This window comes from Labrus mixtus, chromosome 24, assembly GCF_963584025.1.
Source record: "Labrus mixtus chromosome 24, fLabMix1.1, whole genome shotgun sequence".
Lineage (NCBI taxonomy): Eukaryota > Metazoa > Chordata > Actinopteri > Labriformes > Labridae > Labrus > Labrus mixtus.
Window position 1 is genome coordinate 7,151,303 of NC_083635.1, and position 16,578 is coordinate 7,167,880.

The 16,578-nt window shown below is 42.7% G+C and overlaps 1 protein-coding gene across 1 annotated transcript; it reads right to left on the bottom strand.

Moving 5' to 3' along the window:
- Positions 1-8,502: 8,502 nt before the first annotated feature.
- On the bottom strand, positions 8,503-13,973 carry spry2 (sprouty RTK signaling antagonist 2). Its single transcript, XM_061032627.1, has 2 exons — positions 13,555-13,973; positions 8,503-10,438 (listed from the first exon to the last, which is right to left on the bottom strand). The coding sequence occupies exon 2, from the start codon at positions 10,385-10,387 to the stop codon at positions 9,365-9,367; it is 1,023 nt and encodes a 340-aa protein (XP_060888610.1). The 5' UTR covers positions 10,388-10,438; positions 13,555-13,973; the 3' UTR covers positions 8,503-9,364.
- Between the last annotated feature and the right edge of the window lie 2,605 nt (positions 13,974-16,578).

The following is a 16,578-nucleotide window of genomic DNA, read 5'->3' on the forward strand; positions in this document are numbered from 1 at the left end:
GAAAATCTTAGATTTAACAGGTCGGCTCCTGATAGTATGCAGAATTAAACCATTCTGAAGAACACTCGGTTTTACTGAGTGCAAAAATAACAGATAAGAAAACCTGTTCCCAAACTTAATGGTATATCCTGAACTGAACTTCTGGGCTCTATTATGTTGAAATCAAAAAAAGGAAGATGGTTAAAAATGTTGCTTGGGGACTTGTCAAACCAAAGTCCCACTGACTTGGAAGACTCTCCTTCAGTCGTTCTCAGAAATGTCTCCATCAAAGTCCCTAGACCTTGGCCAATCTCTTTTCATTTAAGGATTCTTTAGAATTATCTAAAATAATTTTATATAAAAGGGGAATCTGGCTGGGACAACACAAGAGGTATGCAAGGGCAGTGGCGTTTTCTACTCCCGTTTCCACCAAGGGGTCCGGTTTGGGTCAGTACAGTTTGGTACAGTTCGGAGATAGCAGCGTTAGCTATGTCATAGTGTGACATCATAGCAGCCCAACACATTGTAGCCCGCTATTAATTAAGCTAAATGTTCAAGAAGAACGGGACACATTAACTAAGGGACTCTTTAGTGTCGGATCGGTATCCTTGGCACCCCAACAGAAGGGTACCAAAACAGTATGACGGTACGGATCCCTTATTTTGTTACCATTCCCAACATTTGACGGCCAATAAATGTGTGCCATACCGAACTGAACTGAACCGGACCGCTTGGTGGAAACAGGGCTGTCTGTAGGGTCCCCATAGGCAAGAATTCAAAGGGGTGCCCTCAAACAAGCGTTCACCTTCATATTGTTATAACTTATGTGACACCAACAAAAAAACTAATTGGGAAAACTTGCGGTAACACTGCCCTACACCAAGTTGACTGGTTATACAGAATAAATACTGTGACCCATACTGGGAGAGGTAGTGGCCAATCGTGTCCCAATGTATCCTGAGTCGCCTTACAGTTAACCGCCAAGACTTACCTTAAGCATCATGAATTTGTTTTTTATGGAGCTGCAAGTTGATCATGGCCCAGTATGTCTGTTTTGGCATGGGCACACTCTGGCACAATGGTGAGTTTGCAGTTAGGAAAGAGGACGTTTCCTCAACAGGTTTTACATCTTCCTGTTTTTGACGGCTGAGTTGACTTGTGTGCGTGTATGTGTTGAATTGATGCCTGCTGTATCATTTTTCCATCCACGGCACTAGTTGTGTCCGTGTCAATTTGACTTGCAAATGTCCTTGCCAATTCGTCCTTGTAATAGTGTTGTAATTTGAATAATTCAAACCAGGTTTCAATGACACCATTCAGGTACAGAGTTGTACGATGTGACTATGTTGAATGGGGGAATGAAAAAGGAGAAGTTGGCTTGCAAATATGCCCCCAAAAAAAGCTCAAATATGGAAATAGATTTGCGTGATACATGGAGGAGAACCCTGACAGTCATCTCACAAATGTTCTGGGATACATCCTATGACCCCCCAACCCTGAGGTTTAGAATAGGGATGTGCATGTTGAGTTGACAAAACGCCTTTCAGTGGTGGTCTTGATTTAAAATTGGAGTCCGCCCAGGCTGAGACGGGGGCAGAGTATAAATGCTTTTGATTCTGAGATAAGACCTTCGAAAAGTGGACTTGAGACCGGTCTTAGGAACAATTTCAAGTACTACAACACTAGCTAAGGCAGCACTACCGATGTTTTGAAAATGTATTTTCAGTAAATACCTCACAGAGCATCACCAAGTCAATCCCCCTTTTTATCAGGCAAGGTCTTCACTGTTTTACTGAAGCTAAATAAACAACATTTCTGCTTTCCCCCCTACAGAGCCGTAACTCTTTCTCTACTTTCCTAAGTCTGTAAATGATTACACACACAACCCCTCACCAAAACACACACACACACACACATAATTGCCACCATCACACACATAGCACACAGTAAATGGGATGTGGTATAGTGAGCTGTCAGACCGCACTAATTCCTCTTTTTATGTGTGTCTGTCCCACTGTGTAGTGCAGGGATCAGGATTGCCTTTCAGGATAACAACTGAAGCTCTAAGCTCTAAGTGTGTGTGTGTGTGTGTGTGTGTGTGTGTGTGTATCTGGGTGAACAACAATTGGCCGCTAAGCTGTAAAGAGCCTTGCAGCCACGGTGTCGCCAACAAATATCCACTGGCTGTCAGCAACGGACCGTCTGTGTGTGTGTGTGTGTGTGTGTGCAGATGAGCCAACTTCCTGTGGTGGATTGAAGTTAAGTGCCGCTATTAGACTTAGGCCTCCAGTCAGGCTTGATTTTCGGGGGGGCGAAAGACTCGATTGTGCCGACAGAAACACACACGTGTGCAAGAACACACATGCATATATTACCATTAGCCCACATGCACATATAGCTTCTTATGCTAACCGGCTAACCGTCTTCACACCCACTGAACTTTTATGACACTCTCTAGTGTCTCTTTCGCTTCCTCTATTTGCTACCTTCCTGGCTGCTGTAATCTTCTTCCTTCAAGGTATAACAGTAGTTCAGCTGTCAATGAGATAAAACTGGGGGGGTTGCATAAGATTTTTGAACTGCAGGTGTGCCCTGTAATTCACCTTATAGAGCTCTGCAAATGCAGTTCAACGTATCATTTAAATGTGTCAAATCGCTGCATTATTCTTGCATTTACACGTTCTTTATGTTTTTTGGCTGACTACATAAGTGACAGTAGTGGAGTGCAAACTCAGGTGGAAAGTTAAACCACCAGTCACGTGGGTGTTTTGAGCTCTGCGAGTGTGCATCTCAGCCGCCCACAACGGAAAAACAAGAAGAAAAAAAAATTCAGCTTCTGAGAAAAGGTTTTCACCAGTAGATCAAAGAACGGTGTGCTTTTTTTTGTAGCCTCTTTTGACACCCCTGCTGATGTGGTGAACGGACTTTTCAGAAACAAGCGATTCCAGGCATAATATCTCTTCTAGCAAAATTCTTCAAAAAAAAAAAATAAAATAAAAAAATAAAACTCCTTATTGTGGTTTCAATGTTGTGTAACTTCAAATATCGCATTCAACGTTGTCTGTTCTTTCACCACGGTGTAAAAGGCCAGCCTCTTTATGAAAGATCATCTACCACGATGGGAAGATTTGATGAGCGTTCTCTCGACAAACGGAAGTGTGAAAAAATAAAAATAAAAAAAAAGTTTCTGCTGCGAATTACAGAAGCAAGATTTTCCACTCAGCAGATTCTGAATCTCAGTTTGATTAAAGTGGACAACCTAAAAAAAAAGTGTTTTAGCATTCCAACACAATTGGAAGCCTCGTTATATTTGTGGAAAAAACTTAAAGACTGTTTTTGGATAGATTTCTGGGTGTAGTTTGCCACTGTGTTAGTTTTATCTACATCCCTGGTTGTCTTACATCCTGGGCAGGCCTGCTAGAAAAGGCATTCATCGCGATTACATGCACCCTTAAGTCGAGCTAGGCTTAAAACTTATTAGGATCACTTGTTCCCAAACTTTTTCTCTGTCTCGCTCCCACACCCATCACCAAATACTTCAACGCAAAAACATGTGTCAATAAACACTTACGAGAGGTCAGTCGTGCCCTTCGCAAACAAATTCCTACAATTTAAGAATTCCTCTCAAACATTGGGGCGACTGTGACTCAGTTGGTAGAGTCGGTCGTGACTCAGTTGGTAGAGTTGGCCTTGACTCAGTTGGTAGTCGGTCTTGACTCAGTTGGTAGTCGGTCCTGACTCAGTTGGTAGAGTTGGTCTTGACTCAGTTGGTAGAGTTGGTCTTGACTCAGTTGGTAGTCGGTCTTGACTCAGTTGGTAGAGTTGGCCGTGACTCAGTTGGTAGTCGGTCTTGACTCAGTTGGTAGAGTTGGCCGTGACTCAGTTGGTAGAGTCGGCCGTGACTCGGTTGGTAGAGTCGGTCGTGACTCGGTTGGTAGAGTCGGTCGTGACTCAGTTAGTAGAGTCGGTCTTGACTCAGTTAGTAGAGTCGGTCTTGACTCGGTTGGTAGTCGGTCTTGACTCAGTTAGTAGAGTCGGTCTTGACTCAGTTAGTAGAGTCGGTCTTGACTCGGTTGGTAGTCGGTCTTGACTCAGTTGGTAGTCGGTCTTGACTCAGTTGGTAGAGTTGGTCTTGACTCAGTTGGTAGAGTCGGCCGTGACTCGGTTGGTAGAGTTGGTCGTGACTCCGTTGGTAGTCGGTCTTGACTCAGTTGGTAGTCGGTCTTGACTCAGTTAGTAGAGTCGGTCGTGACTGAGTTGGTAGAGTCGGTCGTGACTCAGTTGGTAGAGTCGGCCGTGACTCGGTTGGTAGAGTCGGCCGTGACTCCGTTGGTAGAGTCAGCTGTGACTCCGTTGGTAGAGTCGGTCGTCGCTCAACCGGAAAGTCAGGGGTCCGATGGGTGAGACACTGAACCCCAAGTGGCTCCCGCTGCTTCGTCTGCGGCATATGAATGTGTATGAATGGGATTAGTAAAACTCATTCTTGACATACCAGCCTCTGCCATCAGTGTGTGAATGGGTGAAAATGGGCAGCTGTGACTTGCGGTGTAAAAGCGATTTTTAATAGAAGACTAGAAATGACTCACCTCAACATGTTAACTTGGGGTTAAGTGTATTGCCCGAGGACACATCGGACACATAGTTGCAGGAGCTGGGGATTGAGACGACTGACTCTACCACTAAGCCACAGCCACCTATACCTCTGAAGCTCATTACACATTCCTTCCCCCCCATACTCCCCTCTGTGTTTGGTCACTTCTCTCTTTTTTTTCTAAATACAGGAACCACGGGGGTGCATACAGACAGCAACAAAGAGTCGGCTCCCTCTGGTCTTCCTCACGTTGTACCTACATCAGCTGACACAAGTCCTTCATCCTTCTTCCATTCACTCCCCGACCCTTACATTGATCCATTCATCCCTCCACCCTTACCTTCAGCCCTCCTTTCCTCCACCCTAAACTTCACCTTCTTCATCCATCCACCCTCAATCTTCCCATCATCCAACCTCACTCATCATTTTCGATCTCTGCCATGCACATTCCAATAAACTATTCTCACTCAATATCTTTCTTGGTGTGGTCTTAGTTAGTGAAACAACACCTTTAAAACTCAATAAAGATTAAGGATTTTTTTCCCCCTGAGAACAAACTGTTTTATTATGGACTAAAACTGAAGCGGCCGATGCATTAGGGGAAAACAGGAAAATAAATCCAAATGATTCTCTGATTTTTTTTTGTTGCAAAGATAGAAAGTCTGTCTTTTATATATTAAGTAGATTTATATTTTTAACGGTTGCTTAAAATATCAAATTGAAAGCATGTTTTTATGGGATGCCCATATTTCCCTTACTGCCCTGCACTTCCTCTCTCTCTCTCTCTCTCTCGCTCTCGCACTCACACACACAGAGCTGTTTGATTGCTTAAGCCTGGCCGTTAGACACGCAGACAATGCGTCCATGAAGAATAGCCTCGCTTCCTTCCTGTCTTCCTGTGCTGCGTTCTGCCTTGGTGAGCAGGGTGAATAGGCCGCTCTGCCCCACAGCCGCCATGAGCCGCAGGGGCCACAGCGGCTAAAACCAACAAAGGGAGCCGTTCTGGGGCCCTTTTTTTTTCTTCTCCACATCCCCTCCTCCTCCTTGTTCTGCCCCTTTTACTCACTGCTGCCAAATCACTGGGAATGCTGAGAAAATACATAACCTCTCTCTCTGTTTCTCATCGTTATCATTTTTGTGCAATCTTTTTTTAAAAGATCATTATTGGTTGAATACATCTGAGTTTGCAGTGTTTCACTACGTGGGCTGCATGGAACATTAAACTGCTTTAAGTCGGACAATGCCAATTCATGGAGGCCCCTGAGGGGAACATGGGCAGAGATGTTAAAATTTAAGTTTCAGGTGTGCACCAGAAGCCTTCTTGTGCACAACAGATACTATCCTGTGAGCACGAGACAGTTTCTGGCACTCTGGAGAGCACAAGAAAGTTTCTCTTGAGCACGGCAGGGTTTGTGGTGCACAACGGAAATGTAATTATTAATTTTTTCCAGCCCATGTCCCTTTTTAAGAGGTCCTTTAAAAATTGCATTTCTTAATACGGCTGAACAGTGACTGCCCACTTTTTCGGCAAACTCTGATTCCGGAAGTTAATTTCCCCATACGATTTGTATCCTTATATCGAGATTGAAGCCTGTAACCATGACAACCAGCTACCCCACTACTCATGACTGTAATACATTTGATTCCGCGCCAAAATAGCATTGAAAAAGGCAACGGTATAAGACTGTGTGCATGATTTTAATCCCGAGTTAATGAACTACCATTCCCACAATCCATTGCACATGATATCACTTCTTCTTAAATTCAACTTTTGTGGTTTTTCTAGTGTTTATACCGTTAATAGAAGTGTTGTACTATCTTGCAGTTTGTGTTGTTGAAATACAAACAACATTCACTGCTGCATAACGTTACGTGTTAGCTAACTAACTAGCTAGAAACATTGCCATGGTAACAGCAAGCTCCACCAATCCGAGACGTTGCTGTGACACTCTATGATCGTGGGAAGTGTAGTTCTTCATGTTTTTCTTAAAACGAGGTTGATAAACAAAATTGTGTCTCCTACAGGAGCATATACCATCGTTTTACACACAGTTAGCTCATTGGTAAGTCTACCTGTGATGGTTATGACATCATGGCTAATAGTCAAATCGTCTATGGAGGAAGTGATTCTTCTGGAACCACACTCTTGAGCTCTATTGTGGTTTGTACTTTTGCTAGGAGAAAGAGCTGCATTTAAACATGTTCCCGTTTAAGAAACAGCTTTAGAGGCCTTATTGTTATTCTTCATACTTACAACAGTTTATAAGTTGCCTAATATAGCTGCTCAACATTTGGCCAGGAAACCCCTTTAGTTTAAAAAAAAAAAAAAAAAGGAAAAAGAAAAGAAATACAGAAGTGACTATGAGAACTCAGGAAGGGGCTTTTTTTGTTGTTGAGAAACTGCTTCCAAACACAACTCAGTTTGCAGGGGTTTTTTTTCAGCTGAGCATTTTTTCTCACAGACTTGAGTGTGAACAAGTGAACAAACCTGTAGGTATAAAATAGAAAACCGCGTACTGTAAGGTTGTAATCCCTGAGACACTTCTTTTCCAATCACACAATGGAAGATAAACCTTATTTTGCCTTATTTGTATGGGCTATTTTTAATTCAACACATCCAACTGATTGCCCTTCCAACCCCCCCAAAAAAGCCTACCATCTCCCTATGGGAATACCAAGTAGGAGCAGGTAGCTGAGAGGAGCGTTGGGGAGCCAAAATGACCCCCTGACTATTGAAAACAGGATGAATGCATGCCGGGCTGAATACGGGGGTAAACTGTTAGGTCTTTGTCATTTAAAGTGATGCTTTTAACCCTTTGCGCTCCCTCTTCCTAACAACCCACCCCCCCTTCCTCCTCCTCCGCATCCACCCTTTCCCTCTTTATTCACAGCTGACACAATGGAGGGGGGTAGAGGAAGGCCTGCGACTGGAAAAATAAAACTAAACACAAGATCAACTCTCCCTTTTTGGTCTCTAATGGGATTCCGCCCGTTATGTTTCCCTGTACCCGATGCTCTAAAATAGGTGAAAGTTGATAATTTAGGATAGCAAACCCCCCCCCCCCCTTGTCAGTGGAAGACTTGGGTTGAATAACAAACAAGTGAGCGCAGGTTGGGCCCCGGCGTGTCAATCATGGCTGTGAATGCATACCGTGCCGCAAACACGTCCGTATGCTGTCAACAAGTGTCAGGGGCTTATGTTTCAGGCGAAGTTTCGCCTGCAGGGACATTCAAAACCAAAGAATTCCTGAACAGACCTTTGATTTAAGAAAAAAAAGAAGAGCAAAAAAAAAAAAGAAAAAAAGGGGCCAAGTATCTGCAGGATCCTGAGGAATGTGTATGAATGAACTTGAAGTCATTCCAGAGTGTAATAGTAGGCTTACATGGCTTGGTGGTTGATATCCAAAAAAAGAGAGAGCGATAAGATCACAAGTTAAATCTCTTTCTGTACATTTGTGGCTTTATGTTGTGGCTGTATGTCTGTTTGAAACCACATGAAGAAGACCAAATAGTAATCCCAGACAAAAGCTGATTTCACATGTGCACTCCAAGGGATTTTCAGGCAGACTACCCCAGAAATCTTATTAGTTGGACGTTCACACTAGGGTCCGACCGATATAATATTTTTGGGGCCGATGCCGATATTTGGGAGAAAAATGCCGATATCTTTTTTAGATCTATGAAAACCATACATATAGATTAAAATTGACAAAGTCATTGTGTCGATCCCTCAAATACCGGCACATATATATGATTAAAATAAGCCGAAACCAATATTCACTGGATATGCTGATATCGGCCGATATTATCCGCTGGCCGGTAAATCGGTCAAGCTCTAGTTCACGCGTCTCTAACAGCAGGAGACTTTCCTTGCAAACAGTGATGAAACCATTACACAAGACAGTGCAAAAAGGAAAACCACAACAGGAAAATAATCTGTCAAACTTCAAGGTTGTTTAATTTCAAACGTTAATATATTTGTCTTCTAATTCATAGTGAACTATCCAGCTTTGACACTCATACGGGGCACCTCAATATCTGCGGCCACAACAGAGAAGCCCACATTAGAGGTGACACATGAACAATGCTTTCTCAAAATAAATATTTTCATTATAAAATAATAAACCTTCAAATAAATATATATATTTTTTTAAACTTTACACTAAGCAATGTCAGAATTAGAAAATAAACTTTTCATATAGGGTCACTGTACAATTTACAAGTAGAAGGGATAAGACTTTACCTTTGTCAATGACATTAAAATGATTGATGTACATTTCAGGGAGTGTACGACTGATTCATTGAAATGTGGAGTCATCCAGGCGCCTCTGGTGTGGCGGAAACGTTTCACAGTTGAAGTATTCTTATATGTACAAAAATAAAACATCTCTTTAACTCGTTTCTATCGTACATACCCCTTACTACCGCACATACAGTTAGTAACAGGAGTCTGCTCTTAGCATATCAGTTGTATTAAATGTTAAAACAAAAGGCTATCCATTTGGACTCTCATAGCAACGATAGAATATCTGAAATTCTTTCAAGGACAAAACAGTAGTTGAATGTTTCTTCATACTTTTTTTTAACATGGGGGAGCGCTTCTTTTGATGCTAGGCTGAGTGTATGAACCTCAACGGAAAGTCCAAGAAAATGTTTGGCCGGGTCGGAAAACTCAAAACACAACAGTATCATTTGCTCACTAGACAAGACTTCAGAGCTACAAGGCCAAATATCATAATTTCAGTCATCATGGAGTCTCTCCATCCTTCTTTTTTTTTCCCAACACAATCTCATCTATGCTGGCTTGCCATAATCCTCACGGTGAATGCGATTTGGGTTCTGGCAACGACAGCCTGGTCTAGACGCTCGGGCGTAGCACATCTGGCACACAGCGAGGCATCCTTTAGCCGGGAGGTAGCACAGGAGACACGGGAGGAGCAGGGCGAGGAACGACGCCGCAGTCCAGCGTGCGCAGCAGTGCTGCTGCGTGCACGAGAAGGGCTTGTCGGTGCACGTGTCCTCGTCGTCGCTGGAGCAGTGGTAGAAAAGCCCCTTGACGCAGCACACGCACGTCCCGTATTCCACCGCGTTCTGCAACGAGCACATGCACCGACGGCCGCACATCCAGCAGTAAGGAAGCACCCACCTGCACTCTGCGCAGAGGCACCGACCACAGTCTCCACACCTGTTGGAGTGTACACCTTGATATTTAGAGCGTCTGCCGCCTGGCACGGCAACCACGGCCCTGGACTCATTGTTCAAGGGTTTCAGCTCTGTGCGCGACGGCTGCGTTCTGATTATCTGGCTGCTGCCTGCCGGGCTGCTGAGGAGCCTCTGGCCTGAAGAAACGCTCCCCTGACTGGTCCTGATGCTACTCTGCGTGTCATCACTGGCCGATCGTAGCACGCCTTCCCTAGGCAGGATGGAAGTGTTTTCATGCTGAGTCAATGAATGCAGGTTGAGGAGATTATTATGCCTCTCTTCCTGGGTCTCCTGCAGCCCGCTGGTCCTTGAACCTGGTGAAGTAACCACATCGTTCTTCTGTTGCCGCTGCAGAGAGGCTGGAGACCTTTGGGCGACTGTTGGCCCTTCTGTATACTCATTACTACTCCCAGTTATCCTGATCTCATCCAGAGACAGCACTGCCGGAGTATGGGGCGGTTGCCCGTTGGAATCTGGCGGACTATCTTGGGTTTGTGGAGGCTGGGGTTGCGGTCTTCCTTCGCCGCGGGGCCTGTTCAGCGAGCCGGTTGATGACGGCGACCCGCCACGCTGTCCTCCTCCCCCGTCGCTGTCGCTCTGACTTCTGGAATCCATCTCGGGACTGAAGGGCTGCTGCTCTGGCCGGCATGGGACACATCTGAAGTCCTGCAAAGAGAAAAAAAACGACGGTTTATATCCTGTCTGTTACAAGCCATGCAAATGACTGCCATGCAAATCATAACCGATATCTGCACAAGCGCCACTATGGAAACAAGGCAAGCCTGACAGACACATCTCAGGGAGTAGGGTTGTGTTTACTCGTATCAGAATGAGAATCAAAACAACTTTAACAGGCTGCATGCACGGTTGGCACATGTGCACAAATGTAACAAATGATGCAATACATGGAGCCGGGGTGGGTTCCTTTAGGGCCTTTTTAAAGTCAGCTTTTATAGCCTTGTTTTCACTTTAAATTCTGCCTTTGCACCAACAGCTTCTTGAACATATTACAAAGGTTTGCGGCTGTATCCAAATCCAGGCTTTAATTATATAACTAAAAGCTGTGCTCAATGTATGCTTCCCTGCTAAAAAAGATTGTAAAAACTTCCTTCGTCCCACAATAGTGACTAAAAGAACTGTGCTTCAAGTTGCTCAGCATATCCGCCATGAAATCCAATCGAAAAAAACGTATCAATTAGTTGATCGACAGAAACTGTTCGCCAGTAATGCGAGCTAAAGACGCCCAACTGTCAACCGCGACCTCAGGCCTGGGACCTTTTTGATTGTCATGTCTCCAATTTGAGACCAACGCTAAAAGTCGGAGTGAGAATAGAAAAATGGTTCCTGGGCTTCATATGGTCGTAATCTAAGAAAACCTATACACAGGCCCGGTTCTGGAACAAAATGACTTAGGGTGCATGTGAGATTAAAGGGGGCGCAGCTACAACGACCGGCAATGAAAAATGGCATAAGTGTCATGGGTCCCTCATGTCTGACAGGTCACATGACCATCAGATCATGGGTGTAACAAACACAATCTGAGCTACTGTTTTACCTATTGTAACAAAAATAACTCAGTGTTTGTTTCCGTCTTTTCAGTGGAGGGTGCAGAAATTTAAAATGAGGGTGCGATGCATCCTTTTGATAGGCCCAATGTCAGCGTATACCAGCTGCTTAATATGCATCTGTAAGGCTCAACTTAAAGCTCCTGTCGTTAACTTTTAGCTACTGTCGATTTTGGCAACCCCTGTGGACAAAGCGCGATGCCGATATTGTCCTGCACATGTGTCGGTTCCTCCTGCTTTCTTTTAACTGTCAAATATGCCACTCGTAAAGAATCTTTGCCGCGCGAAAAAGCTACCCCTACCCCCGCCGGCAGTTTCCGGCTTTAAAAAGTACAGTATAGAAATAACAAATCTTTTGGCCGATGGTTTGTTATGTTTTTGTAGGTCGTATAAAGACACCAGAACTAACTTCAGTCCGTTTTAAAACCAGCTAAAAACTCCACGTTGTAGCTTTAAAATTTCAAAAGTACCTTTTAAAACAATCAAAAAGAATAACTAAACGCTGAGCTTAATTTAAGGGAATAATCCAGTTTCAGCCGCATTGATTGATTTAACAGCCAGTGCGGCAATTTAAATGATAATTATCTGAATACTTCTTTCATTTTTAAACAACAGTGTCTTGTAATTTCCTTGTCACAGCTTCTCAAATATGAAAATTGGCCTTCCGTATGAGGCGAGTGTGTCGGACTTTAATGAAACATTCAAAGAAGTCAACTTAGGATAAAAAATCAAGACGTTTAAGGAGTAAAATTCCTAATAATTAACACAATTATCTTGGATTTATATTTCCGTTTGCGTTTGTTAACAGCTCGAGGGAAGACATTTGAAACTGACATTGAAAGTTTGCTTAAGATTGCCTCTAAAAGTCGACTACAGAATTTGCATTTTGTACAATATGTTTGATTCAAAAATATATCAAACAACTGGTGAAATGGAAGTTTTAACAAACAAAAAAAAAAGGAAAAGAGGCCACTAATCTTCATGCACTCACATCTCCAGATCAGTTATTATCCGTCTGATTCATCTCATGGAGGCTAACGCAGGATGACAGAGCAATATGCTAACATATTCAAATGCACAGCCGTGTTTTCACCAACATATCACAGCAAAGAAAAGAAACTGACAGCAGTGCCCTTAATTCTTCTTCCTTGAGGTAATTAGCTTTCAAATGCCTGTGCTGGGGTTGTGAGCCCCCCCCTTCCCCCTTTCAATGACAATACAGTAGGGGCTTTGTTTGTTGAATTAAAAGTGGCCTGCAGCAAACTTTCCCCCCATTCTAACACATTTTACATTGTGACACTCTTCAAAAGCAGATGAGTGACAAGATAAAAAAAAAAAAAAAAAGTTGGTGGCATGAAAGAGTCTATGTTAAGTGTGAGTGATGTGTTCAAGGGTGGGGGGGTTCTTTGGGATTTATGAGCTTTTTTTTTTCTTCCTCCAAATGAAGGGCTTGCAGGCACGCTCAAATTAAAGATGTTAGTGGTTTTGGGGTGTGTGGGTGGGTGTGGGTGGGGGTGGGCCCCCCCCTCATTTACTTACGGGGCCTTCATGCAGGCCATGTTGGCCACAGTGGGTGGGGGTGAAGTGGGGGTTAAAGAAGTACACAGCAGCAAACGGGGGTGGCGTCAGATACAAATCACAGGCTAGAGTTAGGGGGAAAAGGTAAAAAAAAAAAAAAAAAAAAAGTCTAATTAAAAGTCCGCGTGCTCAGGTGAATGAATTCAACGACGCATCCGGTTTCTGATACGTCAGTTTTTTCCACTTTGCGGCAGAATTATACTGCAAATATGAGTGCAGGGCAAAACATGTGTGTAATAAAAAAAGAGTAAGCTACGTGAATAGTGTACGTAAACGCACCATATAACATTTCCTAACCAAATATATTAGCAATGTTATTACACTGCACCTGAGCATAATTAGCTTATTTTAGATTCAATTAAAGGCATTTTTCTCTTTGAAGTTAGGGTTAATAATAATGTGAAGGTGTCAGGGAGAGTCATACAGCACCCTCGTTCACAACATTTAAATTAACTTAATTAATTAATTCCAACATTTAATCTAAAATTAACGAGCTTGAGTCAAAGGAAGAGTCAGGCTATGCTGAAGACTATATGGATGCAAACGTGTAAAAAAAAAAAACAGTGTAAACAAGCACGTCAATAACGCAGAACTATTCTCCAACATGGCAAAGTGTTGCAGAAAGCTGCACATACATACCGTGCTTTCGACGCTTTAGCTCCCGCTTAGGTGAAATAAATCCAAATAGAGAGATAGTTTAGTCCCTTTATCAGCAGCTTAGTCCGGCGAGTCGTCGATACATCCCATTGAGGAAGTTTCCAACACGGACACATTTTTCTTCAGAGCACCGCTAACGAGCAAATCCCATGTTTTGCACGAGGCATTAAAACTTCACTCAGACGCAGACTTCTTCTCTAAAGTATTTTTTTTTCTGAATGGAAGAAGAAGAAGAAGAAAGGAGGAGGAGGTAGAGACGCAAGCGGCTAAACTCCGAGTTTAGAAGTTGTTTCAGCCCCGTGTGTTTTGTCCTTAAAGCTCGGGAGGCTTGCAAGTCTACTTTTTCTTGTGTGTGTGTATGTGTGTGTGTGTGTGTGTGTGTGTGTGTGTGTGTGTGTGTGTGTGTGTGTTTTTTTTTTTTTTTGCTCTTTCCGGAGGGGAGGTCGAGATTTGGGCTGTAAATGGCGTCAAGCTGAAGGGGGTGGTGGTGGGGGGGAACAGAGCGCTTGTTGTTGCAGCGGATATCTCGCATCCGGTGTTCAGCCATTGGCTGCTTCGAGAGCGGGCCATTCACACACCAGTCGGGATCAGTTTGACCACAGGGGCCCAAAACTGCTGCTGGTCAACCTGCTGTGGACGTACGTGAACGCCTCATCGCTACCTGGGCTGTTTGTGAGCCAGGACAAACCCCTGCCCTGAAATGAAAAGCGCAGATCGGGGCTAGTTTGGGGTCTTTTCACACGAACTACAACTTCCACAAATAGTAGACCTTCAACATAAAATAGGCTAATCTATGAATGAATGAAACATGGCCTTCAGTAGGTCAGTAATTAAAATGTGTGTAAGCCTTGTAATAAAAAACTTTCCATAAGCAGTATAACAAAGTTCTAAGGTACTTGTAGCCTACTTTATTTAAACATATACATTTAAAGTGATTTTTATTCTTCTATTTCCCCAAATCTGACAGCTATGGTTACATTGCAGATCCTAACATAGGCTACACAATATGAGGTTACTCATAGGCTACATGTGTTTTATGACAAATTAAAATAATTATAATGTAGTGCCAAATAATTCAGAAGTCAACCATGAGTGGTTTGGTCTTGCTGATTCAGTAATTCGTCCATATTAATAACAATAATAACAAAGAGATAATAACTATACAAAATGGTGTTATTACACATACTGAATAGTTGAACTTTGAACTTAAGTTGAATGCACAATTTGTAGTGTGACAGGGTGTTTACATACTTGTTGAATTGCTTTTTTAAAAATTTTTTTATCAAAGATTCCAATTGTAGCTTATTTCAAAATTGTTGTACAGCGTAAATATGACATGAACATAACTGGAATGGAAGACAAAAAGTTGTCTTGGAGTGTTTTCTTTTTCCGTGTATGGCTACTGACTTGCTTTTTTTTTTTTTTTACTCTGAGTGTGATCAGGCCCGTCCACAGAAATGGCTGGACACCTTAAAGGTCAAGTTGAACGGCTGTCATTTAACAATATCGTTACATGTTGGATCAGTAGTGTTAGTGCTGTAGCCCCCTGGCTAACATTTGCCTCCTCTGGAAAAAAAAAAAACAGTTTGCTGTATGCAAGTTATTGTTGGGGTGATAAGCCTTAACCTCCTTTCTTTCTGGCATCCTTGCTTTTGTGCAGGTGCATGGCGATACCCAGCCCAAGTTTGCCAGAAAGCTTAGGTCAGTGGTCTCTCCCCAACAACTTAAACATCACAAGAAATGGTTCAAACCATTTTGAAACACGCAGCAGTGAATAAAATGTGTTTCTTTCTCATGTAAATACTCATTTAGGTTAAAAGAATTGGTTTTGATTGCTTAAATTCTTGGATGGACCCGGTTTTTTAACTAACCCTAATGGGCCCTGAATGCGCCTGGGCCCCCTTTCCCCCCTCATGTGTGACACTAGATGTTTTTGCACACTCTAGATCTATAGAATCTATTGACAATGTTAAAAAAACCTGATACAGTGAGCAGACCACTAGTGTTTATAGTCTTAACTTTTCACTGTTGAATAATGGAGTAGCAGCACCACCATGTGGACAATATTTGGTACTACAGGCTGCAGAGGCTGAATTGGACTCTGCAGCCTGAGTCTTTCTAAATGTTTATGACATCCACATGGAATGATTTCTAGTATATACAGATGGCCTGAGTGTTGCTCCACCACTTCATATGACGTGTGAAAAAGCTGTGGAATAGACCAAATATGGCCGTCCACTTGGTATTTAGGTCAAAACACTGAACGCCAAATTGCTTGTATTTCATGTGAATGTGTGCAGGAGTTAGATTAAATTAGATCCTTATGGTTGGGTCTACATCTTAAAATTCAACCATGTAATGTATGTGTGATCGGACTGGTGGATGTGACAGTAATGTAGTTGGTATTTTGAGGCACTATGAAACAGCAGCCCATTCACCAAAAATGTGTAATTAGGCAAAAAAAAAAAAGTCAGGATGGTCTTTTGGAAAGTTAAGTCTCTATTTCAGATAAAATGTACCTATTTATTCAACAGACAACTTTTATTTTCAGTATTCAAAAGACCAATTATCCCGTGTTCAGTTAGAGACCTTTATTAAAAAGCATTTGGACATCTCTCTCCTCTATGTCAGCAACCAAATTTCCTACAGAATCAGTGAGAAGCACAAGACCGGGGAGCAATCAATGCAACCGACCTTGAGGATGAATCGTTACATATAAACATCTCCTTGTTCTTTAAAGAATTCACCCCCTTTTTTTCAGCCTCGCTAGATGCCGATGGTTGATGCTTAAACATGAAACAAGTTGGGTTTTTTGGTGGTAAATGTAGAGAAGTAGGGGGAAAAGAACAGTCACAGTGGGTGTGTTAGAAGCCCAGTGTGTTTCTCTTTTTCCTTTTGAGTGCATTTACAAGTTTAGACTTTAGTGTTTCCTGTTTTATTTTGTCATTTCTTATCCACTTGTTTCTCTTTTCCCTGTGTGCGAGCATTTCCATAGTCTTGTCTTTA

Coding starts and splice junctions, on each gene's coding strand:
- spry2 (XM_061032627.1), bottom strand. CDS start 10,387: ATGGATTCCAGAAGTCAGAGCGACAGCGACGGGGGAGGAGGACAGCGT.